At 39.6% G+C, this 27,088-nt stretch overlaps 5 protein-coding genes across 5 annotated transcripts; 3 read left to right on the forward strand and 2 right to left on the reverse strand.

Moving 5' to 3' along the window:
• On the forward strand, window positions 1-2,703 carry ltb4r2b (leukotriene B4 receptor 2b; the record flags this gene model as incomplete). The annotated part of the gene is made up of 4 exons (XM_083888925.1): window positions 1-579; window positions 1,438-1,638; window positions 1,999-2,042; window positions 2,436-2,703. 4 exons carry the CDS (start codon window positions 1-3, stop codon window positions 2,701-2,703), a joined length of 1,092 nt encoding a protein of 363 aa, XP_083745051.1.
• A 3,480-nt stretch (window positions 2,704-6,183) lies between these two features.
• Window positions 6,184-8,753, forward strand: sdr39u1 (short chain dehydrogenase/reductase family 39U, member 1). The gene is made up of 6 exons (XM_083889792.1): window positions 6,184-6,309; window positions 7,102-7,208; window positions 7,410-7,492; window positions 7,584-7,705; window positions 7,807-7,959; window positions 8,254-8,753. The coding sequence occupies exons 1-6, from the start codon at window positions 6,294-6,296 to the stop codon at window positions 8,679-8,681; spliced, it is 909 nt and encodes a 302-aa protein (XP_083745918.1). The 5' UTR covers window positions 6,184-6,293; the 3' UTR covers window positions 8,682-8,753.
• A 1,084-nt stretch (window positions 8,754-9,837) lies between these two features.
• On the reverse strand, window positions 9,838-14,442 carry mettl17 (methyltransferase like 17; the record flags this gene model as incomplete). The annotated part of the gene is made up of 14 exons (XM_083888926.1): window positions 9,838-9,969; window positions 10,231-10,430; window positions 10,725-10,817; window positions 10,911-10,961; window positions 11,047-11,115; window positions 11,222-11,329; window positions 12,020-12,090; window positions 12,208-12,302; window positions 12,385-12,458; window positions 12,589-12,670; window positions 12,934-13,021; window positions 13,557-13,709; window positions 13,811-13,958; window positions 14,377-14,442. The coding sequence occupies 14 exons, from the start codon at window positions 14,440-14,442 to the stop codon at window positions 9,876-9,878; spliced, it is 1,392 nt and encodes a 463-aa protein (XP_083745052.1). The 3' UTR covers window positions 9,838-9,875.
• A 783-nt stretch (window positions 14,443-15,225) lies between these two features.
• On the forward strand, window positions 15,226-22,288 carry parp2 (poly (ADP-ribose) polymerase 2). The gene is made up of 17 exons (XM_083890210.1): window positions 15,226-15,350; window positions 16,287-16,496; window positions 16,689-16,859; window positions 17,145-17,215; window positions 17,313-17,363; window positions 17,490-17,586; window positions 17,777-17,852; window positions 18,017-18,119; window positions 18,249-18,411; window positions 18,661-18,799; window positions 18,978-19,041; window positions 19,123-19,257; window positions 19,362-19,489; window positions 19,948-20,047; window positions 20,271-20,369; window positions 20,787-20,911; window positions 21,668-22,288. Exons 1-17 carry the CDS (start codon window positions 15,278-15,280, stop codon window positions 21,825-21,827), a joined length of 1,965 nt encoding a protein of 654 aa, XP_083746336.1. The 5' UTR covers window positions 15,226-15,277; the 3' UTR covers window positions 21,828-22,288.
• Window positions 22,289-22,605: 317 nt separating this feature from the next.
• LOC310926740 (protein lifeguard 1) lies at window positions 22,606-25,637 on the reverse strand (the record flags this gene model as incomplete). The annotated part of the gene is made up of 5 exons (XM_083888927.1): window positions 22,606-22,740; window positions 23,147-23,290; window positions 23,379-23,507; window positions 24,252-24,452; window positions 25,341-25,637. 5 exons carry the CDS (start codon window positions 25,635-25,637, stop codon window positions 22,606-22,608), a joined length of 906 nt encoding a protein of 301 aa, XP_083745053.1.
• Window positions 25,638-27,088: the final 1,451 nt, after the last annotated feature.

The raw sequence follows: 27,088 nt of genomic DNA on the forward strand, positions 1-27,088 counted from the left end.
ATGAAAAACCTCAGTGGTCCAAATTTCCCTCCCACTGTCGGTGACTCGAACCCGGAGAGCGACAGCGTTGTGAGCAATGACTTCTCCACAACCTTTGGTGCCCTCATCCTGGGCCTGGTCTTCCTCCTCGGTGTCCCTGGAAACTTCTTCATCGTCTGGAGCATCTTGGCGCGCATCCGACGACGCTCGGTCACCGCCATCCTCATCCTCAACCTGGCATTTGCCGACGGCTTCCTCATGTTCCTCACCATCTTCTTCGTCGTCTACCTGGCAAAGCAGACGTGGGTCTTTGGTACGGCCATGTGTAAAGGGATGTTCTACCTGTGTAACTCCAACATGTACGCGTCCATCTTTCTCATCACGCTGATGAGCGTGCACAGGCTTGTGGCTGTGGTGTTCCCCAGAAAAGTGTCCCTCATCGCCAGTAAGAAGATTGCCCGGAGGGTGATTGTTGTCATGTGGGTGCTGGTGATGCTCATCGCGATCCCCTCTTTGGTGTTTCGGGATGTGAGGCTCGACAAGGATGAACGGAATAAAACGAGACTGGTGTGTGCACCCAATCACACCCGTGCTCGACATGTAAGTAAAGTGACAGCGAACAAAAATTATTATTTTTAAAGATATAATATGTGACACTCATGCATTAGAGTATCTGAAAACAATGAGACTATCATATATCTTGTTGAGTAGTGTACTTTCATTAGCCAAAGGTTGTGCTTGGCACATTAACGTGCTAACAGCGTCAACGTTAACGCACGTTAGCTCATGACATGCTTCCAGGACAACTGACCAGAAAAAGACACGCGTGACGTCATGTTTACGTGACTCCTGATTGTTAAAATTAGTCTCTAAAGTAACGCTAAACTTTATAAACACAGGCACGCAGTACACAGGTACACTAGTTATTTGTAGCGCTGCTCTTTTCGTTTAATAAACAGAGTGCGCTAACGGCACTAAAGGAGCTAACGGAGCTAACTGGTAAACGCTGCCTGGACTCCGGTGGCGCGGCTCATAAATATGACGTCACGCGCGTATTTTTCAGTCGTCATGTGTTAGCGCTAACATGCTCAGCGCTAGCCACAACATTTCCAGAAAACAGTTTAAATCCATAGAAATCCATATTTTAAATGCAGTGTTCACGTGATTTGGTCGTGCGAGTTTGAATATGTCATTACAGTCTGTGTTGGTCAGTTGTCCAAATACTTTGGTCCACATAGTGTGGACTCGCTGAACGAAAATGGCTTTTATTCTCAACAAAAGAGAAAAATAAGTGGTGTATTACAAGTGGTGAACCTCTATTTTTTTAACATTTGAAATAGAATCCCTTGTTTTTACGTACAATGTAGTTTCAGCACTAATCTCACCTTGTTCTGCCTTGTTTTGACACATCCATTCATGTGCAGAACGTTTTTTTTTGTTTTCTCCTCTGGTGTGCAGGTACGTTTTCAGTACGCCCTGGAGACAGTGGCGGGGTTCATTCTCCCTTATGCAATCATCATCATCTGCTATGTTCTCATCCTGCGACGCCTGAGGCAGACCAAGTTCAAGCGAAGGATCCGCAGCGAGAAACTCATCCTGGCCATCGTGGTGATGTTTGGCCTTTTCTGGCTTCCGTACCACGTCATTAACATGATACAGGTGTGTGACAGTGTGGTATTAATTGTGACATAAACTGTACTTAAAGGTGCCATATGTAAGAATGTGGCCAAAAATGGTTACTACATTCAAATTCAAAATACCGAGGTCTTTTATGTTTCGTTTTCTGACGTAACTGGCAACCCTCAGCATGATTTGCAGTCTGCAAAATATTTTTTTTAATGCAAATATTTTGTCTGTACTGTTGTTGTTGGTGAGTTCAGTTTGTTATATGAACATTATTCCTGAGTCTCTGTGACATATTAGGAGGATTTTATGGCCAGTTGCTTTAGATTTATTACATAATATACCTTTAACCTTTACATCAGTGACATGATTTTTTTTGGTTTTGTTTCGTCTAAGGTTGCTGCTGAATTGTACCCAGATGATTCACCAACCAGAGAAATGTAAGTAATAAAACAGTTCACTCAATAAAAAAATCAATTTCACAGGATTCCATTTGCCATATTACAATTCTGTCCAGAAATCCAATATTCTTTTTTACAGTGGTACAAAATGCAAATGCTCACAAGTTGACATCACTCTGCAGAGTCCTGTAGTTTTGTTGAGTCTATGGGAGCCTTTATAAGTGTATTAAATTTTCATAGGCAAACCGATCAATGTCTATTCTGGTCACAATTCCTTAGCTCCACTCCGAACAACATACCCTAGTAGAACAATATATCCTCCAAGTACCACCAGAGGAAGCGTGTGTACTACTGGTGGTATACGTAACACAGTTTGAGAACCATACAGCTAAAGAATTCTACTGACAGCATCTCTGAACTGTTCATCCACAGATTGGATCACATCGCCAAGTCCAGCCGTGCCGTCACCTCAGCTTTGGCCTTCATCAGCAGCTGCGCCAACCCTGTGCTCTACACCTTCGCGGGGAAGTCCTACATCAAGAAGAACGGCCTGGCCTTCATGGCCAAGCTCTTCGAGGGCATAACGTCAGACCAGGGAGGGAACAAAAAGAGTCGCGTCCTGGGTAAAGACACCTTAGATATCAGCGACCAAGCAACCAGCTCAGCGTCTCGATCTGGACAAAACTGTATACGAGACTGAAACGCATGCGTGTGGGTTTCGTTTAAAGCCACCTCTGTGGGTTAAAAAAAACAAAAATATTTCGATTTGTAGATGGAATGTTTACGTTTGACTGGAAGATGACGGCACAAGAAACTGTTTTGTATATATTTGATATGTATGAGGAATGTAAATATGTTTTTTATATTGCATTTTGTGGCTGTTATCAGAAATAATTACAGCATATAATGAGCTACTTAATGCAAATGCACTGAAGAAAATTGCTTAACTGCAAAAAGAATTTGGATGTTTCATAGACTTAAAACTAATGTAGTTTTGTGCCGTTCTGCCTTTTAATCGACCTCCGCCAAGGAGGTATATGTTCCCGCCGGACTGTTTGCAAGCAACATAGCTCGAAAAGTCACAGACTGATATCCGCAACGGGACCAGGAACGAGTGATTACATTTGGGGTGCGATCCGTAGATGCCATCACTGGTTACAACACTCAAGGTCGGTGCCTCTGCAAGCTGAGTGCTTTTCTAGTTTTGTATATACACACAATTTATATCATGTACTACTGCTCAGAACCAGTGCTAAATAAGGCATGCTAGCAGAAATACTACAGCTCAAAATTGTGTCCATTCTAAATTCAGGCCAAAGACGAGTTTATCCAGTTCGTGTCAATACAAGAGTCCCATCTTTTTGGTGATTCAGTTTCTATTTGAGAAGTGTGGAGCTGGATTTCAACACAAAAACTTTGACCCATGCTTGGGTGGCATATGTTGAAATGGCTGCATGAAATCTCATGTCACACTGTACATTCAAGTTATTCACTAAAGCGTATTTATACAACTTGGTCAGTGTTGCTACTAGCATTTATTACATAATGTAAACACGCTTCATACAGCTGACCACATAAGTCGGCTTATTTTGTTCAACATTTGCAGTCGCACTAGATTAAAACTGTTCAATAAAAAAGGACAACTTTAATTTTTTAAGTTATTTTTAATTGAGCACAGTACGTCAAAACCAACCTGACAGTTTACCACTCCACATTTGAGCTGCACATCAATACATTTAGATTTCAGTTTGTCTGAATAATACAGTCACATATTCAAGTGCAATTTAAGAAAACTTCATGATCAATCTGGGGACATTTTACACTTAGAAATGTGTTTGAACCAACTAACGCATTAAGAAAAGCACTATTAATGGGATTGCCCATGTATTCGTTACAGTTAATTTAAATATACACGCATGCAACAAAACATGTTTACAGGAAGAAATACTTCTCATTTTCCATAAAGTGGCAAAGCAGCAGCGGTTATTTAAGTCAACATTCCCGTTACCTGTGAACAAGGAAAAGATACCATTTTATTTCAGTATTTAAAAAGACTGCATGCGATACAGTTACAAATCATCTGTTCATAAAGCATCAACGTCATCAACATGGACCTGATAAACATGCATGTTGCCAAAAGACATGTAAACTATGCAATTGTATATATCCAAAATGGGTACTGACCTCATTTTTTGACGCCTCCAGGCCGAGCACTGATAAAGCAGAAGAAATAACGGGGTCAATTTCACATTGTAATGCGGTCAACAGTTCTCCAACGTCTGTGTAGTCAAACCAATCAGCGCAGTGAAGGAATAATCATCAGCTTCAGGTGAAACACGGACTCACATGCAACTCATCATTAAGGTTTGACTCTACAGAAGTGGCATCACGTATATAGAAATGTGGTTGCTTTTGCAAATTTTGCCTGTATGTGAACAGCACAGGTTTTACACATAAAATTAATGACTGCTTTGTCAGTCAGGAACTGAAATACAGATTAAAATCTCGTACAATTGCAGTTTTGACCGAAAAAAGTAAAATAAAAAAAACAATTTAGTATTTTGTGAAGAAAAGGCCAATTCACCAAGTAATTACTTATGAAAAAGTGTTAATATTTCACTACCAGGACTTATTTCTGTAATAAAATGTGCTTTAGCTTATACATGGTACAGATAATTCAGCGCATTTCTTGGCTTGCACCACGTGGTACAGGCCACTACAACTAACTGGGTCAACTAATGCTAATACTAGAATAAACTGTTATATTTCCTTAAAAAAAACATACTTGTAACAAAGGGTACGGTTTCATTTAATATATTGTTTAAGAAGCAAAAAAGGTGGAATCTTGGATTTCAAAAAAAATTCTACTTATAAAACAAAATTAAATTTTATTTCACACCATTTAAAATGAAAAACACAATTGAATGTTAATACAAAGTTAATTTGGTCAGCATGGTTCACTCAGCTGCAGCCTTACTAGTTACTAGTTAGTGCCTCGTTATTAGTGAAGAACCACGCGGTCGAACAATGGAGACCCGCGCGGAAGGAACCACAACAAACGGCCACAAAAAGGTATGTATGTATGTGAACGGACGCACAGACGTTAATAGCGTAGAAGCACTAACCTGATGATGAGCACCGTGTCGCCCGTGGATGTCGCCGGTGTTTCTTTTCCTGATGTCTGTGACTCTGCCACGGGAGACACGAGCGGACAAACCCGCATCACCACAACAAGGAAGCGAGAGAGACTGTTAATGAGGCTGCGGCGCAATTTATGTCTTCATCAAAACCACGTGTCCACGTCCTACGTCACAAAACCAACAGAAGCTTCCGGGTCTACTGCGCAATAAAATACCCAACGCTTTAAATAATAATAATAATAATAATAATAATGTTTTAAATCAAATTTCTGTGTATGTGCTGATAAAATATAAATCGAAAATCTATTTGAATTTATTATTATACTTATATATTTAAAATACATTTTATTAGCAAATAATAATATATATTTTTGTCACTGAACTGGGGCTAACTAATGATTGTTGAATGTAATCATAATTGACAAATTTCGCGATTAATCGAGTACTTAAAAATAAAAATGTTGATCAGTGTTTTGTAAAACCGGAAGTGAGGATGACTATTAAATAATTTATTTGTTACATGGAGCAAATAAGGCAGTAGAAAACAATACAATAATTATTATATATATATATACATATATAATATACATTTATATATCATCATAAACAACTGCAATTGAAAGTACTTAAATAAAATTGTTTGTACAGAAAGAAGCCAGACAATATTCACATTAAAGAAGCTGAAAAATCTGAAAAAAAAATGTTGATCAGTGTTCAGCACAACCGGAAGTGAGGATGAACAACATCTTGTTTTGCCCACAAACCAAAAATATTCACTATTAAATTATGTATTTATTACATGAAGCAAATACGGCAGACGGAAGAAGGGTTATGGGGCCCATAGAGCATGCGCAGTAGTGTCACTGCCATATAAAGGTCTTTAAAAGCCCGTGTCCATGTCTCGAGGTGTCCTGTGGACACTTTTACAGGTGTCTCGTTTACTATTGCGGTCAATTGGAAAATTGCTTTTGGGCTCCATGGGGTTTTCTGTTGCAGTACCCACAGTGGCCACCATGTAAAAATTGTCTTCAAGGCAGAGGGGGCGGTGCTCTATCCAGTTCATATTGTACATCCATGCCTTGAAGTGACCATGTAAATCGTGGCTCGCACCGTCAGTGTTTCCACGTTACCTCACTGGAACTGTGTGACCATGAGAGTCTTAATAGGTATGTGTATTTTCTTCTATTTTCTTTTATGGGAAAGGTCAATGTGACATAACACTACCAGCTAGCAGTTAGCTACTGTCAGCATAGCATGTTTAAACGCATCATTTAATTCGAGTGCTTGTGATTTATCATGTGTACAACCTGTTCTTCTACATATAACGGAAGAAAAATAGTGTCAACTAAACCCGAAAAAACTGTCATGTTAAGGTTTAATTCACCCACGAAGCTGAGATTGCTGCAGTTTGGTGTTGGATAAGTTTTTGTTAGCATGGGCAGTGCGCGTGCGCAGCACCATCATCATTTTCTATTTGTTTATTTTTTTTGAACAGTAAAACATGGCATATGCTGAGTAGACATATTAAACTAATGTCAAACTAAAGAAATTAAGACTTAAAAAAAAAGATAAAAGTTAAGTGGGATGAATCTGTGGATGAATCACATAATCACGTGACTACAACCTTTAACATCAACCTGATTCTACCATAACAACTGTCATAAAGTTTGATGATTTACTGTTCAAGTAGAACTGCAGTAGTTTTGTATTTACCAAATCTGTATCTCGTAATTAATTAGAAGGTTATCATGTATTAGGGCTGCATCTAGTGATTATTCTCATATTCAAAATAATGTTCTTGAAAGTGTTATTTTGTAATATGCAGCATATTACAACATTTTTATTTTATTATTATTATTTTTTTTTTTACAGTTTTATCAGTCATCAAAATAGTTTGCAGATTATTTTTCACATCTCTGTGTTTGTCGATGAGTTTCAATATGTTGTCTTTCTGGTAGGAGGAGGATCAGGCTTTGTGGGCCAAGAGCTGACTCGCTTGCTCAGGAGCAAAGGTCATGAGATCACAGTGATATCTCGCCAACCTGGTCCAGGGAAAATAACATGGGTACGATCTTTGTTTAATTCACAGTAATAGTAAAGGAACAGGTGGATGCCCCGGATTCATTCTACACCTCCTCTTCACCTGCAGTCATTGTGGTTGCCATGACGTTGATTCCCAAATATTGATTACACATTATTTTTTAACAGTCAGATCCCTTTGCAACCATGTTCTACTGCTGCTTTTCTGCTGTTTGTGCTCCTGCAGGGTGAGTTGGAGTCTAGTGGCCTCCCACCATGTGAGGGCGCCGTCAACTTGGCAGGAGAGAATCTCATGAACCCTCTGCGATGGTGAGCAGCAAATGTGTTATGTGTTTTTCAGGCTCTTTTAACATACTGTTGCTGGATCACAACCTCAACCTGTTTTTATTTGTGGTTTCAGGTGGAATGAAGGCTATAAAAAAGATTTGTTCTCCAGTCGCATTGACACAACTAAAGCTCTGGCTCAAGCCATCGCTGCTTCTCACAGTCCTCCGCACTCGTGGGTGCTGGTGTCAGGTGTAGGTTCGTCTCCGCCTCATGACAAACATTTAACTTCTCACCAGCTAGTGGCAGGTTGTCAAACAACATTAACCGATGTTTTTTTTGTGCCTTAATGTCCACAGCTTGTTACAAACCCAGTCCGACAGCCGAGTACACCGAAGACAGTGAATGGACACCGTTCGATCTGCTCTCCAAACTTGTCAAGGAGTGGGAGGCGTCTGCGCTTTTGCCCGAGAATGTGGCAAAAACCACCAGACAAGTCATCATCAGGCCTGGTATTTAGAAACTGCACGTTTCACTCAAGGAGAACTAGAACCAATAACTTTTCCAGATTCTAAAAGTAGGGGTCTAAGAATGACTTCGGAGCTCAACAACAAGGAACAGACTCATAACAGTATCAGGAACAGATATCTGTTCAGACCAGTTCCTACAGAATTTATGATCAAGAATCAAAAGTCAACCTTTGATAAAACCCTCAATCCTAAGTATCTAATGACATTTTAGAGGACAGAACAACCAATCAGCAATATCACTTCTCACGTTCCTGCTCTTCTTCCTCCCTCCACCAGGGGCAGTGCTGGGCCGTGACGGCGGTGCCATGAAGCAAATGTTGCTGCCCTTCTGGCTCGGCCTCGGGGGCACGCTGGGGTCAGGAAGTCAGCCTTTCCCTTGGATCCACGTCTCTGACCTGGCAGGAATCATCGCTCACGCCCTGGAGCCCTCGACCGACTCTGCCCCTGCCTCACCGCAAGTGCTTAACGGCGTCGCACCCGCGCTCAACACCAACTACGAGTTCACCAAAGAGCTGGGACGGATTCTGGGGCGGCCCACCGTTCTGCCCGTGCCAGGCTTTGTAATGAACGCATTGATGGGCTCAGAGAGGGCGGTCGTCCTCACGCAGGGACAGAAGGTCGTACCCAAGAAGACTTTAGAGGTCGGATTTCAGTACAAGTACCCAGACCTGACCTCGGCACTGACTGAGATTGTGAAAACTTGACTTTCTATTCGGTGGCCCCGTTAAATTATTTCTGTAACTATGTTTTCATACCGTCATCATATTAATAAAAAATTGTCAACTCGTAAGATTTCATAGATTATTTATAAAGTACACTTTTGATTTGGACTGGACACAATGTTTGAACAGGACATTTTCTCTTTCCTGCCTTTCCTTTGGCAAATGACAAATACACGGTTTAATCTGCGCCTTCACTGCAGCGAAGTGTCAAAATGGAAATAAAATGATGAATTACAATTATGCAACACTTCCTGGCTAAGTTTACAGAGTTCATATTTAAATATGTTAATATTCGTCATTGGGGACTATGACCTTGAGAGAGAGGGCGGGCACTCCCATTGGCTGTTCTTCTACACTTTCTCTATGGAGGACCTGACCTGACAAATCAATAAATAAATAAATACAGTAATAAATAAATAAATGTAGGTGAACAGAAATTTTGAAATATATGTTAAGTATTTATTATGCATTTATTTATTACTGTATTTATTTATTCCTTTATTTATTGATTCGTCAGGTCTGATCCTCCATATTTCTCTGGATATATGTCCCATCAGTGGAATTGTGCTGCTCAAAAAAACAGGTTGTTTTTAAGTTTGATGAAATCAACGCTCCTGCTCTGCTGCCGTCTACACACAAACACTCCCTCAGTCAGGTCTGAACGTTTTTTTTCAGGTCCATTTTGAGATAAAGGACGCAGCAGACAAATAATGTTTCTGTTCCCTAAGATCAAACGGAAGCAGAATCAAAAAATCAACATATCAATAAAACTGAATTAAAATTGGTCGATTGTTTCAATATTCTGTATTTATCCAGACTTCAGTGAACTTTAGTATAGAATATTGCTCCTTCTATTATGGGAGTTTAAATTAACATCAAGTTCCAAGTTCAGATCATGTGTTATAAAATACACCTTTATAACTAAGACTTCTGTTTGTTAAAGGCGATGCACAGTAATCTGGGTATAATATAAAAAGACAGAACTGTGTTTTATTGATGCAATCATAAGCACACAATAGCTGTTCAGTGACTCAGTTTTCCAGCAGCTCCCATCAGGAAATTCAGATGTCCTGTTTGCAGAACCGCGGATGAGTGTCAAGGACAAGTCTCATCTCAGTTTTAGGGTGTATTCCACAAAGTTCTTCAGCATAAATGTTACTCATCAGGAGTGAGTCATCACTCCGAGTCACTCTGGATATCGTCCTCGACTTGCTCAATGACCGGCACTTGATCTCCCCAGTCGCTGCTCCGAGCGCAGCGATACACGTCTCTGATGAGAGAGAGGATGAAACGTCAACGTCGAAGAACATGAAAGCCCCTTAAATCATTGATAAAATTCAGTTTTGCAGTTGTTTTGCAGGATCAGATGTGCTGCTCATCAGAGCTCTGAATCAGGGCATTCACTCTTCACAGGAGTGTTTACTAATGTTAGAAATCAGTTCTTTTTGTAAACAGTGGCGTCTCCCCCTGTTACATTTAAAGGCTGCGATTTTAAAGTTGCTGGTTTATACGACGCTGGAGATGTATTTACCTGCTGTGATTTCGCGCCGTCACCACCATGTGTTTAAATTGTCCATCGGGGCAGCACATGTGACAGTGGACATGTCTGGTCCTGCGCAACACCGGCGCTATCAGCCTGGCCCAGTCCACCTCTCCCTTCTCCTCCTCCACCGTTGACCCGTTACGCGTCAGGATCAGGTAGCTGAACTTCTCCGTCTGACGCTCCTTGTGCTGTGGGAAATACATAAAAAAAAAGGAAATGTACTCACTTTGTCTTTGTGGCATCAGTTCATAGTTTCCGTCTCCTGTAACTAATTGTGCAAAGTAAATATGTAATGATATGTCTGAGTCAAGAAAACAGCTCCACCTACTGGTGCTTTACAGTATCAACTATCCACTGATTCTTTTTGAAAATGCACAAGTGCTTTTTTAAAAATAATTAAAACAAGCTTTCCTGATTTTTCAGCTTCTTAAATGTGAATATTTTCTGGAAGCGTGGGTTTCAATCCAGAGCTTAAGTCTTACCACAGGCAGAGGCAGAGGGTGGTAGAGCTGCTCGAAGTTGCAAGGGACGACCAGCTTTTGGGAGAGTTTGGGACACGTCAGCTCATGGGGACACTGGAGATGCCAAAGACCGGAGAAAAAGACAAACAGTGACATTTCTAGGAAATTGACGTTTTTTTTAAACCAGCTGTGATTTAATAAACGTACCGGCGCAAAGACTGATGCTGGCCTGGAGTCGTGGACTATCTTCTCTTGTTTCTGGAGACAGAGATATAGTGTATCATTTATCCGTTTGCTTCCCGTGTGACCACCAGACGGTGATATTTAATCTACTGAATAATACCTGTAATAAAGTGTCTCTGGCTTCCATGAGAACCTGATATCCGTCTTTGGTCCCATTTTCTACCAGCACCTATGATCAAAACAACATAATTATAAAAGACAACCGACACAAAATGTCTCTAATCAATATTTGTTCACACCATGTAAACAGTTTTTGAAATCATTATTTAACCAACCAGATACGAGCTGGTTTTCCTCCACAGAGTAAACACGGCCTCCTCTCGCTCCTTCACACCGCGGAGCTCTGACAGCGTGAAAGCTGCCACCACCAGATCAAACTGCACCTGAAAGCAAAAAGAACACCAACGTTTACTTCTTCTCACTCCATTGTGATATAATTCATTATTTATTTATTCTTTTTTTTTTGCACTTGCATTTGGTTTACAATTATTCAGGCTTCACCAAACCCGTTCTTATGTTGTTGTAAAAAAGGTTTACTAAAAAAAGCTCTGCCTCTGGCACGCAAAGACACATTTCGACAACATATATATAACATATATAACATGAAATGAATCAGAAATACACTCTATACATGGTTAATGTGGTAACCGACTATTCTAGCTGCAAACGTCTGGTTTTTAATGGAATATGTACATAGGTGTATAGAGGCCTATTTCCACTGTTCTAATGGTACATTGTGTTTGCTAATCGTGTTAGAAGGATATTGGATGATTAGAAAACACTTGAAAACCCTTGTCCAATGATGTTAGCACAGCTGAAAACAGTTTTGCTGGTTCTTTGACCAAAGCAAAGTTTGAAGGGCAACATTTTGAATAAAATACATTATTTCTAATCTTTTCAATGTCTTGACTATATTTTCTATTCATTTTGCAACTCTTTTGATGAATGAAAATGTGACTTTTAATGGAAAATACAAATAAATTGTGTAGGTGACCTCATAACTTTTGAATGGTAGAGTAGCTGCGACACAGCTAGATTATGCTAGTGAAATATATTAAAAAAAGGTGTCTTACCTTAGGAGAGACCGGGAGGAACTGTCTGAAATAAACTTGTTTGATGTGAGGTTGAGCCTTTTCATCATCACCTGTTCAACAAAGCAGAAAAAAACCCAGTAAAACCATAAGCTCACATGATCTGATGAATCTGCCTGTGCGTCAGCAATCAAACTCGAAATGAAATCCAGTCAAAAATGCACGCGGACCATTGAGAAGTCGTTCAGCTAGAACGTTCATCGCTCCGGAGCTGTCCACACAGATCATCTCCTTCAAAGAGGCGGCCCAGTGCGAGTGTGACGCCCTGCAGGACAAAGAAAGAACTACTGCGTTAAAATATACACCCGCACTTTTACATGAAAACTCTCTTTGTGTTGTGCACCAACCAAACAACTGTTCCAAGCCCCGAACCAAAATCCAGAAGCGACTGAGGAGCAAAAGAGGGATCTCTCTTCTTTATCTGCAATGATAGGGGAAATAATAATAATAGGAATTCAACACACTATTGTATTTACATTTCAATACACTCACACACGTATATATTTATAGTTTTTCCATGAAGAAGCTGAATTGAGGGCCTGAGATCCAACCTCATTTAGAGCCCTCATGACTGCTGCATAGCCTCCAGCCAGACGAGCCGCCATGTACACGACACCGAAATCTCCATCATACCTGAAACGCAGACAGAGAGAGAGTTATAATAAACACGGACTCACACAGGCTTAAACATTTATGTTACTACACTACGACATTAGTGTCCAATGTACCATAAAAGAAGTTTTTGAAATGTTTTAATCAGAATTTGCAGACATATCAGACATATAGTACACTAGTGTTGGTAAATTGTGTTTGGGATGATATTCCTCCAATGTAGTCGATTTCAACAAGAGCAGTATATTCATAATAATTGAAAGTGCAGATAAAGTGTGTGTTACTTCATAGGACTCCAGTGATAGGTTGTGCTTTTGAGCTTTGAGAAGACTTTCCTCCTGATGCGGTCGTCCAGTGCCTCCTCATCTATATCTGTGGTGCGATATAAAAGGAGGTAGCTTTATTTGTATAGTACATTTCATACTTGGTATGTGTTCCATAAAAAAGGGAATATCACAAAAAAAACAAAAACAAAAAACTATTTCAATAAAAATGAGTACAGATTAAAATGTAAAGTGTTTTAAAAAGCTCAATCATATGTTTATTAGAAGAATTTGCAGAAATTCACATTTGGAGCAAAACAGATAAATGCTGCTTCATCATATTTGGTTTTGATTATTTGACCAGAGTCCAGACCAGAGGCCGACTAGGTTTGAATTTTTCAGTATGATTAATATATTGTGGATCTAAACTATGGAGCCCCATTTGTATCAAAAATAGCACCAGAAAGAACATATTAAAGCAAAAGACCAACTGTGTAGACCAACAGTTGTTCTTTTGCAATACTTCTGCTGCTGCACTTGTTTCTGATACAGAAAGCCGGTCTCTCTCCAGCTGCTCTGTGACATACTTAGCCCGCAGTTGATATAGCTGTGCATCCATTGTTCACTTTTGGGTTTATATTCACCTCCGGTGCTCTTCTCCATCGCTTTATCCCACAGTTCTTTCTCCAGACTCACGGCTCTCTTTCTCAGAGCCACATCCTCCACTGCTCGTCTTCTGCTCCACAGGAGGTTGATGAGCGTTTGAGAGCGTTCGGGCAGCCGAGTCACTTCAGCGCCTACAGGTGTGGAGAAGTCGCAAATTAATTATTTTTGACAGTTTCATTTCAGGAGCAGTGATGCTGCACAAATATTTGGACACAATTACGAGTAAACGTACTCTTAATGATCGTCTGCGCAGCCACCTGAAGCTCCTGAGGTAGACGCAGACATTTCAGGTTGGTCACACCTGGGTGTTTCTTGTGAGGTTCTCCTTTTAAAAAGTCTGCCGTGGCCTGTGGCACTGGCTGAGCAGCTGCACTCATACCCTGAAGACAGAAAAACTAGGGCTTGAACGACTTGGGTAAAAAATATGGCAGTGAAAACAGTGGGAAAAAAACTGCATCATTGATGATTTGTTAAATTAAAATTTCAATTTGAAAATGACTAATAATTCAGCCTAAACCCAATAATCAAAAAGTAAGAATTAATTAATTCAGAGGAAAGACTTACATTTTTTAAACCCTGCAATCCAAATGAACGTATAGTCATAATAACCGGGAAGGTCAATGTTTAAAAGATAGTTGTCACATTACACACAGAATGACAGATATAGCTAACTATTAATTCGGGGATTAGGGTCTGTGATAAAATGAGGAGATTCGTTTTTGACGTTTCCTCAAGAGTTTACCTGTGTGACCCTGCCATGTGTATGATGCGTTCAATGACACCGACATTATCGCTCACCCTGTACATCGTCACGAACCCCGAACTCCGGCTGAGGACACGAGCACTGAAGCTCCGCGAAGCCATGTCTTCAATGACTGTATTGGCTCTTGAAATATCACATTTAATATTTTAATATTTCATATTTAAAACTGGAACTTCAATTCACGCTGTGAACTGAAGAGCACATTAGCCACCGGCTACAGCCAAAAGTCCGTCAACAAAATAACTCCGAAAACCGTTTAAGGAGGAACATTAGGCACCGACGCATGGTTCCGGATTTAATAGTACACACAGACAGGAGTTCTCACTCTGAACTGAATTTGTGTGCTCGCGAGTGGCTTTCACCAAACTCATGTCTTTCACCTACATCTGACCTAATTATTGATATCAAATACTAATACATGTTTAAAGATCTTAAGCATTTCAATGCCAGGTTTTTGTCATGATGCAACTATGTTTTTAGATTTATTTTATTTATTTATTATTATGGAACGTATCAAACCCCATACACAATGACCCTGATATAATAAAATACATGTATTATACTTTGATGGAAGTGAGATCAAAAAGTGCAGTTTGAATGGGTTTCAATGGCACATTTGCTCCACTTAACGGCTGTGCACAGTGTGTTTTAGCTTTAACTGTAACAAGATCAAATAAAAAAAACACAATCTTGACAATATTAATGTATGAATATGCACGAACACAGCCAAACGTATTTAAAATGAATGAAAAGCGCGTAAAATGCACACACAACAGTCCCTAACGGTAAATGTGATACGGAGTGATACGTCTTCGCACGTCTTGATGACGTCACTTACCAGGAAACGTTGGTGTGCAAAGTTTTGAGATTTTCCACGGTGTCTCTCTGTGGACACTCGCTTTCTGTGACTGGAGCGTTGTATATTCTTAAAGCACCATGAGGCGAACGAGAGCGTCGAGAAATAAAAGCCAGGCGGCAGAAGAAAACGAAGAAAGTAGTTTAAAAACAGGTTTGTGCGCCGTTTGTAGGGGTATATGAGTTAGCTAGCTGTTGGTGACTGCGCCATATTATCTGCACTGAAACATGTCTGAACAGAAAACCGTTAAGAAAGCAGACCTGAAGGAAATAAGCACGTTAGTTAATATAAGTGCTTTATAAGAGCATGTTAAAATCTGGTAAAGTCATTACGCAGTTATCAGTTCAATAATAATGATATGTCTCATATTTGTTTCCCCCCCGGTGTTATAAACCAGCTGTGTTAAGAAGTTAAGCACATTTATTATGCTCCTACTCCACTACTTTATCTTTATAACATTATTGGCATATGCAGTAAGCTTTATTAGACACCACTCATTGTTCAGGATTAAAGCAGAGTGGGTTTCTTGTCACAGTGCAAATGTATATATTTTCTAATTTCCTCTGATTTTTCAGTTTTTAATAATGAAATGGTTTTATTGAAATAACTACAGAAAGCACTTGAAGGGCACACATTATTCTACAACAAAACAATATAGGAGAGGGCTTTTCTTTAATCATATTTTAATAGCCTGATAATAACCTAATTAACACAGTGAATTTTACTAAAAATAAAAACGTTACAAAAGGCACAAGGAAATCACATAGTGGTTAAAAAAAAAATCAAATTTTAACCTGAAATAACGCATACATTTCTTCTAACAATTTATTGACAAATTAATCCAAGGGAAATACAGGAGTAGGTTTTATCCTGTTGGGGCGTCCTTGTCCAAGAAAAAAATAAGATCCTCTGGTAAATTATGTAAATCTCTCGCCTGAATGATTAAATGTCATCTGAATGTCATTTGTTTAGTTGACCAGGTTTTCCCCCCAACTTTTTCAAGAACTTCACAATAGCATTAAATGTAAATTATGAAAGGTTGCTCACACATTATGTCAAAAATAAAAAGGTTTTTCTCCCTGTGATCAGTGTGGCAGTGGAAGGGCGATGAAGGGCAGTGGGAACCATATTCTCCTTCGGCCTGTGCTGTGTTGGACTCGGCCGTCTCCTCGGGACAAACCTCCGTCGCTCTGACTCTGGGCGGTGGCGTGGCCTATGACGTCGACTTGAAGAAGATGGTCCAGGTTAATCCTGTCACTAAATACAAGAGGAAGATTCGCTCTCAGACAGTGAAACCAGGTGTGTGTGGGTGTTGAAATGTATGACATATCTGACGGACTGTTTTGTCCTCTTATTTATAGTGATAGTAGGTGTAGTTGATGACGTTTTCGAAAGCTTTGTAGCTTTGTCTTTATATACTGTACTTTTAACATCAGTCAGAAGTTATTGAATTTGTTTTGAAAAGACCTCTGCTGTTTTCCTTTTGTTCAGAAAGTTTGAATGAAGTCAGTGGCTCGAGTGCTTCCAATGAGGCGACAGCTCCAGTTAAGGAGGAGGAGGAGGAGGAAGAAGAAGAGAAACCTGTTGCTAAGAGGAAGAGAGGGCAAAGCAACCGTCAGACTGAAACTGAAAAGAAGCCCAAAGAGGAGATAAAAAGTGAAGGTAACATACCTCATACTTTCATGCACTGTTATAATAATTATTGTGAAACATGAGAGGATGCAGTTAGGGCTGCAGTATTTACTATTTATTTACTTCAGAATTACTCAATTACTCGATTAATCGTGAAAATGATAGACAGATTGGTTGATTTTGAAGATAATCATTCTTTGCAGCCCTCGAAGCAGTGACGAACATGGAGCTGTTTGACAGCAAACACGTCACTTTCCAGGAAGTTGAAAGTCCGATAATCTTAATTCTTGTTTTGTTGGTGATCTTGTTGAGCAGAAGTTGTGAGGACGGTGGTCATGAAGGGCAAAGCTCCAGTCGACCCTGAATGCAAAGCCAAACTTGGAAAGGTACAGTGACACTGTTTTTGACCAAAAGTATTGCATCAGTTGTAGTTCTCAAGGGTTAGTTCTCATTAACTAACTAATATTTGAATTTCCTTTTCAGGCTCATGTTTACTGTGAAGGAAATGATGTTTATGATGTCATGTTAAACCAGGTAAAATTATATAAATCAGCTTAAATTGATTTATAAAATAACATTTATTTTGGGAAGAATTTTCTACAGCCAATACTTTTATTATCCAGTTTTTTTTATGTCTTTTTTTTTCTTTTTTTTTCTCAGACAAATCTGCAATTTAACAACAACAAATATTACCTGATCCAGCTTCTGGAAGACGACAGCGCCAAGGTTTACAACGTGTGGTTGAGATGGGGCAGAGGTGAGTTTACATTGACCTGATAAATGAGGAAAAATGTGTATGTAGTGTGTTTTTGTGGAGCGTGTGAGCCTCTGTTGCTGGTCAGCTGTGTAGTGTGGGATTCAGGCAAATCCTCCCTCTCTGGAAGCTGTTAAGTGTGAAACTTACCTTCAGTGACTGAACTTGAATGGTGTCTCTCTTGTTTGATCAGTGGGCAAAGTGGGTCAAAACAGCCTTACCCCCTGTGGTGGAGATCTGCTGAAAGCCAAAACTTTCTTCACGAAAAAGTGAGCATCTGTCTCTCTCTCTATACGTATACAGTATATATATATAGATATTTATACATATCTATATAGATATATATTATATAGATATACACACATTGTATATTGATGTTTGTATTGTTCCAGATGTGTCCCCCTGTAAAAAAGACTTGTTTGTTTTGCTGCAGGTTTTTGGACAAGACCAAGAACGAGTGGGAACAGCGGGCCAGTTTTGAGAAAGTCGCTGGAAAATATGACATGGTGTTTGTGGACTACAGCACAAATGAAAAAGTACGTCTGAGAATCATCTTTGTGTCAGTCCAGCTTTGAGAAATTCAGTGTAGCATTATTTCAGTCCACAATAATTATTTTCTTAGAGATGGAGAGATATCAGGTAAATGCACTGTCTGTTTGTGACAGGAGGAGGAGGAGGAGGAGGAGAAGAAAGAGGTGAGCACCGTGGCCAAAAAGGTCTCCAAGCTGAATGTGAAGGTCCAGTCTCTGCTCGAGCTCATCTGTGACCTTAAAGCCATGGAGGAGTGTGTGCTGGAGATGAAGTTTGATACTCGTAAAGCTCCTCTCGGTCAGTCTACACACAATCAATCTCAATCTCTGGTTTTATATGTATATAATGCTTGTTATACCATGTATATTTCAAGGCTTATATACTTTCATTTTCCTTTTTATATGTTAGTGTTTGTATAATTGCGTGTTATCTTATTTTTCTAATGATTCTGAACTACATGGCCCACCATTGACAGTAGGAGTACATTGACAATATAAAATAGTACTGTAAACTGTAAAATCAGAATCCTGTATATTTGACCTGCAGGTAAACTGACTTCAGAGCAGATCCGCGCAGGCTACACGGCACTGAAGACAATCGAAGAGTGTTTGAAGAAGAAGGGCAGCAATCGTGAGCTGCTAGAGGCATGCAACCAGTTCTACACTCGCATCCCTCATGACTTTGGGTAAGGACTGTGTCAGTGTACGTTCAAAGCCGGGGTAGGCAACACAGAGCTGGGAGCCGAGAGCTGGACAATAAACACAATAAAATGTGTCAAGCATTTCAGAATCAAACTTTTATTAGGGGAAAATATAAGTAACACTAATGCTGTTAACAAAATAAAATTCAAAATGTTCATACAGGTTGAAAACTCCCCCAATCATCCGAACAGAGGAAGAACTGAAGAAAAAAATTGCACTGTTGGAGGTAAAGGGATTTCACATTCATATAGAAATCATTCTGTTTTAACATAAAAGTGTTTATATTGTGATCTAATATTTTATTCAGGCACTCAGTGAAATTCAGATAGCAGTGAAAATGGTGCAGTCCAGTAGAGGAGGTGATGAAAATCCTATAGACAGACAGTACAGTTCCCTCCGGTGTCAACTGCAGCCTCTGGACTCCAGCAGCCACGAGTACAAGGTAAGTGTGCTGACGATGAAGTTGCAGCTTCATGGCCTTCATTTCTGTGTGTTTGTCAGTTGAGAGAAAACTGTGTGAACTCAGCTCCTCTGTTTGTTTTGAAGTTATTAGAGCAGTATCTGCAGTCCACTCACGCCCCCACCCATCAGGACTACACCATGACCGTCCTAGATGTCTTCTCAGTGGACAGAGAAGGGGAGAGCAAGAACTTCCTCTCAAAGTTACACAACAGGTACTAACACGTGATAGACACCTTCATTTGTTTGTTGTACATCAGATTGGAACACTTTAAACTGCAGTTCCTAATGTTTGGTGATTCATGTTGTTTGAACTTGGTGCTGCTTTTTGTTTTCAGTCACACTCCTACCTGTTTGCAGCTGTCCCACTTTACTAGCACACTATTGCTGTTGCCTCAATTTATCTTAACATAAAACAAATCACTTCCTGTGTACAGTACGCTACTTGAAAGTGGTGTGGCGCTGATAGGCTCAGTGGTCGGGGCACACTCTATAATATAATATACTATAATTGCAATGCCTTGACTTTAGTGAGGTAAGTACACATAGTCCCAGCCAACAAAATTAGATTAAAAAATAATGAATTGACATGAACATGAATTGACATGCCTTGTGTTTCTGATTTTCGGTTTCGGTGCATCCCTAATGAAAATACATTTTGTGTGTGTGTCAGGACTCTGCTGTGGCACGGTTCCCGTCTGTCTAACTGGGTCGGCATCCTCAGCCAGGGGCTCAGGGTGGCTCCACCTGAAGCTCCTGTCACTGGATACATGGTAGGATGGATGGAAAACAAACATACTTTTACTGCTTTTCACTCAAATCTAGTCCAAAATATGTGAAATGAGAACATAAAAGTAGAAGTTGTACTCGACTTGTACTATATACAGTATGATGGATAATAAAGAGGCTAACAAATGCAAGACAACATTCTGTATCTAAGGAATCACATCTTTTTTCTTTTCTTTTTTTTAAAATCCCTGTTTGTTTTTTATTTAGTTTGGTAAAGGAATCTACTTTGCTGACATGTCATCAAAGAGCGCCAACTACTGCTTCGCCAATCAGCATAATCATGTCGGACTGTTGCTGCTGTGCGAGGTGAGTTGAATAACATTCAAACATGACTGCATTAATGAACTGATTTTTAAAACGACTACTAAAAGTAATTTTCAAGTATTTTGATACTCGATTATTGGGATATACTACATGTTCTTGAATTGTGGCTGAATGATTTAAACATCAAGTTTTTATTTCCAGTTTCCATAGTTCTGCCAGGGAGCGAGGCACTCGCTCTCATTGAAAAGATTTTAGTCACTTAACCAAAGACTCTCCAAATAAAAGCTGACACATAAACACATTTTATTAACCAAGTAATGGATTTGTTAAATAAGAACATTATTAACAAATTGATGGATAAGGAAAATGACTGTTCCCTATCATATACCAACATGGTTTGAACATCACTTGATGAGCTTCAGCCAGATGTGTGTTTCAGTGTCCACGGTTTGGTTTCAGGTGGCACTGGGAGACTGTCGCGAGCTGCTGGACGCGGACTATGCGGCGGACGTTCTGCCTGCAGGGAAACACAGCACTAAGGGCCTTGGACAGACCGGCCCTGACCCCAAAAACTATGTCACACAGTTAGTCTCCTTTTATTGCACTTCATAATTACATTTTCTGAATCACTTTAGTCTGAAACACATGTAAACGTGAGTCAAATTACAACTTCAGATATATTCAGCTGGATCCAAAAGTGGCCTAGGTTCTCTGTTCATACTCTACAGTTCCCGCTCCTGTATTTTTGACTCAGAAATAATAGAACAATAGAAGAAAATCCAAACAGGTGCATTTTTGGACTGATTTGGAAACTCAGTTTATGCCCCATCAGCGTAAAGACATTTATATTTTCATTTTATTGGAGGATAAAGCAATAGAAGAATAGAAGATATGCTAACAACTAGCTGATATATGCAAACCACCTAATAATTACAACGTGAATACGGTTTAGTCAAGCCACAAACGTGAAAAAAAAGAATAGCAGAATTCTGTGGATCCAGTTGGTAATTTCTGAATATTATTAGCGGTTGTATTTATATATTTAAACAAAGTACAGGGTTAAGGTGAGCCGGAAGCCAGTAAATCAGCATCAGAGTTTTCAGATTAAACTATGATAATATTGTGTCGCTATTGCCAGAGATAAATATCTGTTTTATAGATTAGAATTTCCAACTTCCAGAGAGAAACTTGTTGAGTTAGATTTCCAGATTGTTCTTCAGGAGCTAAAACCCCAAACTGTGATATTTTAGTTAGAAATCATTTTTAAAACATCATAAACTGTACTAAATGTGTTACATTGCAACAGAATGAGAACACATGTCCACGTCTCTCGTCCTCAGCGACGGTGTGGCTGTGCCGATGGGCCCTGGAGTGAAGACGAGAGTGAAGAATAACAGCGGTTACTCCCTCCTCTATAACGAGTTTGTTGTTTACAACCCTGCCCAGACTCGCATGAGGTACCTGCTGCGGATCAAGTTCAACTACTCGTCACTGTGGTGAGGTCCAACGTACACTGACATTGACAGGGGAATTTCCTCTCTGTGAAACAATGAAGATGCGTCACTCAGTCAGAACGGCTGTTTAGTTGTTGTTTTTGGGGGCATGGGATGTTATATCTGAACACGCTTCTGGTGCTGGATGGATAACGGTAATGGCTGCTCTCTCTGTGATAGAAAACCTAAACAAATAGTTAAACAAATAGTTGACCAATTAGGTAGCCAGCAGAGAATGAATCGACTGTTTTGATCATTTGTCATTTTTTAAGTGAAAACTGAAAATATCTTTCGAAAATGCATTTTTCTCCATATCTGATGTTTTACTGAATATCTTTGAGTGTAAATCTGTTGCCAATGCAAAACAAGCAATTTACTTTTGAATAAAAAAAAAAAAATATTATGTATACTGTATCTCGGATATTTTTCACAGCTGTCTGACGATGAGTGAACAGCAAAACAAAACACTTCCACTGTTTTCATGTCGCACTACTTTCTCTTGTGTTGCTTTAATGTTAAATAAAAACAATTATTTTAGTGTTTGTTTCATTAATTGCTGGGTCAGAGGGGTTTTATCGTCAAATTCTGTACATTTTGTTTTATTAACATAACACTGAGGGCAAACAAAGAGTCAGTCAAAACACAGATAAACATTTATTGATTGAATCTTTCACAAAACAGGATGCAGTTACATTATATACACAGTATAATTATAGTAACAGGCATTATCAGTCTGGAGTGTGTTTGTGTTTGTGTTTGTATACAGGCGTGTTGTTTGTACAGTTTCACCTCCTCCCCAGTAGGTAGAGGAAGATGAGGATTATGTCGAGGTAGAGGGTGAGAGCCGCAGTGATGTATTCCTCAGGATCGAGGCGGAAGCTCATCATCCCCATCATCAGCTGACAGTCTACCATCAGAAACTGAGAGAGACAGGAGAGGAGACGGTCAATCAACCACTCACTCAATGTTCATATATACAGTTTATATATATATATATGTGTGTATATATATATATATACGTATATGTATATATATCAAAATAAAATAAAAAACTTCTTCAATTTTCAGATGATGGATGAATAATGAATTCAAAAATTACATACATTCTGCTTTTAAAACTCTTAAGTAAAAGTACTTTGATTATGACATCAAACAAAGTTATACTTACAGTATATATATATATATTAATAACCAAGTTGTGCAGGATTTTTAATAATCTGAACTCGGTATCACCCAAATCAAAACCCTTTTTGGTGAACCTTTAAAAACCTAAAAAAAAAAGTTTGGGAACCACTGCTATACAGTATGTCGTTTTTATTCTCTTACCAGCGAATACAGCAGCGCTCCCAGACATCCATAGGCAACATCGGTGATGACCGAGGACCAGAAGGTGCAGAAGAATCCAAACATGATCAGGTCCACGGCCAGAATCAGCAGAACGCCGTTAAATATGGTGAAATCATAACGAGTCTGCGAGTAAAACGAAGGCATTTGCGTTTCTCTTCAAAACACTGCAACACAGACAATTCTCCAATGACATGACGCGTTGAAATCTAACCTGCGCTGAGAAAGCGATGATTGCCAGGGTAATGACCAGCGTTGCTGCCATCGTGATGACCACAGCGGTGGTGTCATGGAAGGAGGCGATGGTTCCCACCATATAAGACAAGCTCAGTGTGACCACAACCTGTTGACACAGAATTCTGGCTTTTAAACATCACAATATCACTAATCATCTATGATTATTTTACATTATAAATCATTATTTTTTACTGTAAACCGCTCTAGCGCTATTGTTTTTCTGGTTTACTGGTAGGTTTGATTTCTCAGCCCTTAACACAATTGTTTTATTTAACCTTTATGCAGGTGGTCCCTGAGACGTCTCATACTCAAGAGCTTAAATGTTAAAGTTAAAATGCTCAGAACAGGGAACAAGTTTCCAGTCTCACTTCCAACTCTCATCATTTCAAATGTTCTATTTTGCAAATCATGATGAACTACTTTTTATTCAAGCATTATGTGTCACAGCTTGTTCTCCTGCTCCTCATCAGCTGAACCACCTCCACATGTTGATCCCAGCTGTGGTAAATGACCCTGACAACATATAATCAGCTCTGTAACATTAACTCATTGCCAGATTGTCTCTGTCTCATGCCTGACTCACCATTTCTTTCTGTGTTTGCCCCCTGACCTCTTCTCTTTGTCTCTGTCCTTGAGCCTGAGTGTGTTGCTGACATCCCTGAAGTTTCTACTCGCACTGAAAGGACTGATGTCTTCACTGTCTAAAGGCTGAAAAACTCAAAATCTTCTCGTTAAAGGTCATTACCATTCATCTTCACTTGTTTCCTAATGTCAGTATTGATAATGGTATCTCACGACTCCGTAAGATGATGCGTAACCACAAAACTACCACCCTACTACTCTTACTCACCAGCCCCACGAGGTTCCAGGGGTGACGGCGGCTGAAGGACTTGCAGAAGCTGAGCGTGATGGCGACCACAGCGAAGATGATGAAGGAGCTGAGATACGCCCACAGGTTGGTCTGCACGGCGTCTTTGACCACACTGGAGAAGGTGAACACACACACCACGCTGAAGGTGAACAGCAGCTGCAGAGTCAGGATGCTGAACACCTGAACACACACACACACACACACACAAGGAGCAATGAGGGGATTGGGTGCCTTGCTCAGGGGTTTGAACTGGCAACCTTCTGGTTATTGCAAACCAATGTTGTAATGTAGCAAAGTACAAACACTTTGTCACTGTACTTGAGTACAAAATTCACGTATCTGTACTTAACAATTTATATCAAATACTCGTTACTAGAGTTGGTATTATGGTCTGTATTTATATACAGTAGATCTGCTTTACACTACACTCTTAGAAATAAGGGTTCCAAATGGGTTCTTCTACAAGGGCCGAGGTTCTACCTGGAACCATTTGCTTCTGAAAAACCCTTTCCAGAAGAAAGGGTTTTTCAAGGGTTCTTGGTAACACTAATGGTTCCAGTAAGAACCATTTTGATCCAGAGAACCCTTTAAAACCCCTTTCCTGAATAAAGGGTTTTAAAAGGGTTCTTGGTGGAACCCTCCAAAAGTGTTCCAGGTGGAACCTTTATAAAAAGCTTCTACCTGGAGCCCAAAAGCTTTCTCCTATGAGGACAAGCCGAAGAACCTTATATGGTTCTACTTAGTGTAGAGTTTTAACCAATTCACCCATTCACATGCTGCAACATGGGATCAAGGGTCTTGCTCAAGAACACGCAGAGCCAGGAATTGAACCCACAGCGTTCCAGTTGAAAGACAAATCGCCCTACCACAGTACAGTAAATGTCATGTACTTATAGACTTTTACTTAAGTAATATTATAAAAAAGTGACTTTAATTTCTACAAAAAGTCACTTTCTGGTAAAATACTTGTACTTTTACTGAAGTGCCCCCTTTAAGGTAAAGATAAAACTAAAGTTTGAATATGATTTTTTTTTTTAAATTAAATTAAATAAAACAGAGAATACAAACCTTTCTGACGAAGCCTCTCCTCACTGTGTCGTCATCGAAAGAACCCGAGGCGATCAGAGGACTCGTCTCTGACTGCGTCTCTGGGATGATGTCGCTGAAAGACTCGTAGCCAGTGACGGGCTGAGAGATGCAGGCCGACTCACATTTGGATGCAGCGTAAGCTGCTGGGAGCGTGGAGTAAGCTGGAGGCTGCTGCTCATGGTGGGAGTACGCTGGTGGAGGGGGCGAGGACATCATGTTGGGGTCTTCGGTGACCTGCGTCTCTTTGGACGTGATAGAGTCGACTGTGTGCGACATTGTGGAGGGAACTGGACATTCAAAGACAACATTCAGTCAGATAAATCATGTAGATTAGAGCTGTGGTTCTCAAACCTTTTATACCAAGTACCACCTGAGAAAATATTGATTTTTCACAGGAGGCAGATTTATTTGCAAAACGATAATTTGGTCCTCCTCTTCCTGACCTATATTTCATACACTGGTATAGTGAAATTAGATTGTGGGTATACACACAAAAATGTTAATTTATTTTCTACAAATTACACTGCTATAAACACTACCGTTCAAAAGTTTGGGGTCACCTATACAATTGTTTTGTGTTTTCGATTAAAAGTCACACTTTTATTCATCAAAAGAGTCGGAAAATGTATAGAAAATATAGTCAAGACATTGACAAGATGAGAAATAATGATTTTTATTCTCAAAGAACCAGCAAAACTGTTTTCAGCTGTGCTAACATCATTGCACAAGGGTTTTCAAGGTTTTTCTAATCATCCAATAGCTTTCTTATGCAATTAGCAAACACAATGTACCATTAGAACACTGTAAATGGGCCTCATACACCCATGTACATATTCCATTAAAAACTAGACATTTGCAGCTAAAAGTCGTTTACTTTAATGTATAGAGTGTATTTCTGATTCATTTAATGTTGTATTCATTGGACAAAATAAGGACGTTTCTATATGATCCCAAACTTTTGAACTGTAGTGTACGATAAGCCACGTTCTCCAAATTCCCTTCTTTGATTTCACTTTTAACGCTTTCATAGCCTTTGAATTTTGGACACAGCCAGATGCTTTGCCCAAGACTGTCATAGTGCGGGTGTCGGGAAGTAAAAGCGTAAGCTTTGAGGGTCACTTCCCTTACATGCTTTTGCGTCACGCCGTCACAAGAGGGAAAGCTGAGATTCAACCCTTTATGTTTTAAGATGAAAAAAAGAAATGGCAAATAAGGATGCCTTGCCATTTTCAAAGCTGACTTTTTAAATGACCCAAAGTAGGGGGAAAAACATGAGCAATACTAATACTGTAACTCTGAATTTGGCTCCGTTTTATTCGTGTGTCTGGTAACATGACATGTGAGGCACTGAACCTTTTTAAACAAGCATTTTACACGTTCAACTAAATAATATACAGTTTATTATATACACTACATTTAGACTGTATGTGTGTTTGTTTTTGTTGTTTTTTCCAGGGAGAGCTAACAAAAAAGTGTGTGTTCTGACACACACACATACAGTACATATAGCTATATAAAGACTATTTGTGACATTTAGTGCCAAAGATCTCAAATCGTCAAACTACAGAATCCAAAAATAAAAAAGCATGTGTCATCTCGTTGAAAGCACCAGTAAATAATACAAGAGTAAAGTTGTCTTAATCTAAACACAAGGATCTGGTGGATTAGCTCCACAATAACAGAGAATAAAGAGAGTGATCTTACCGTTTCTGCTGGATTACACTTGT

This window comes from Microchirus variegatus, assembly GCF_963457635.1.
Source record: "Microchirus variegatus genome assembly, chromosome: 5".
NCBI lineage: Eukaryota > Metazoa > Chordata > Actinopteri > Pleuronectiformes > Soleidae > Microchirus > Microchirus variegatus.

Bases quoted from the DNA above. Each gene is read 5' to 3' on its own strand.
- parp2 (XM_083890210.1), top strand. From the start codon at position 15,278: ATGAGGCGAACGAGAGCGTCGAGAAATAAAAGCCAGGCGGCAGAAGAA. The intron at 17,216-17,312 runs GTACAGTGACAC...TTTCCTTTTCAG, and splicing joins GCAAAGCCAAACTTGGAAAG to GCTCATGTTTACTGTGAAGG. The intron at 17,587-17,776 runs GTGAGTTTACAT...TTGTTTGATCAG, and splicing joins GTGGTTGAGATGGGGCAGAG to TGGGCAAAGTGGGTCAAAAC.
- sdr39u1 (XM_083889792.1), top strand. The intron at 7,706-7,806 runs GTTCGTCTCCGC...TAATGTCCACAG, and splicing joins GGTGCTGGTGTCAGGTGTAG to CTTGTTACAAACCCAGTCCG. The intron at 7,960-8,253 runs GTATTTAGAAAC...TCCCTCCACCAG, and splicing joins ACAAGTCATCATCAGGCCTG to GGGCAGTGCTGGGCCGTGAC.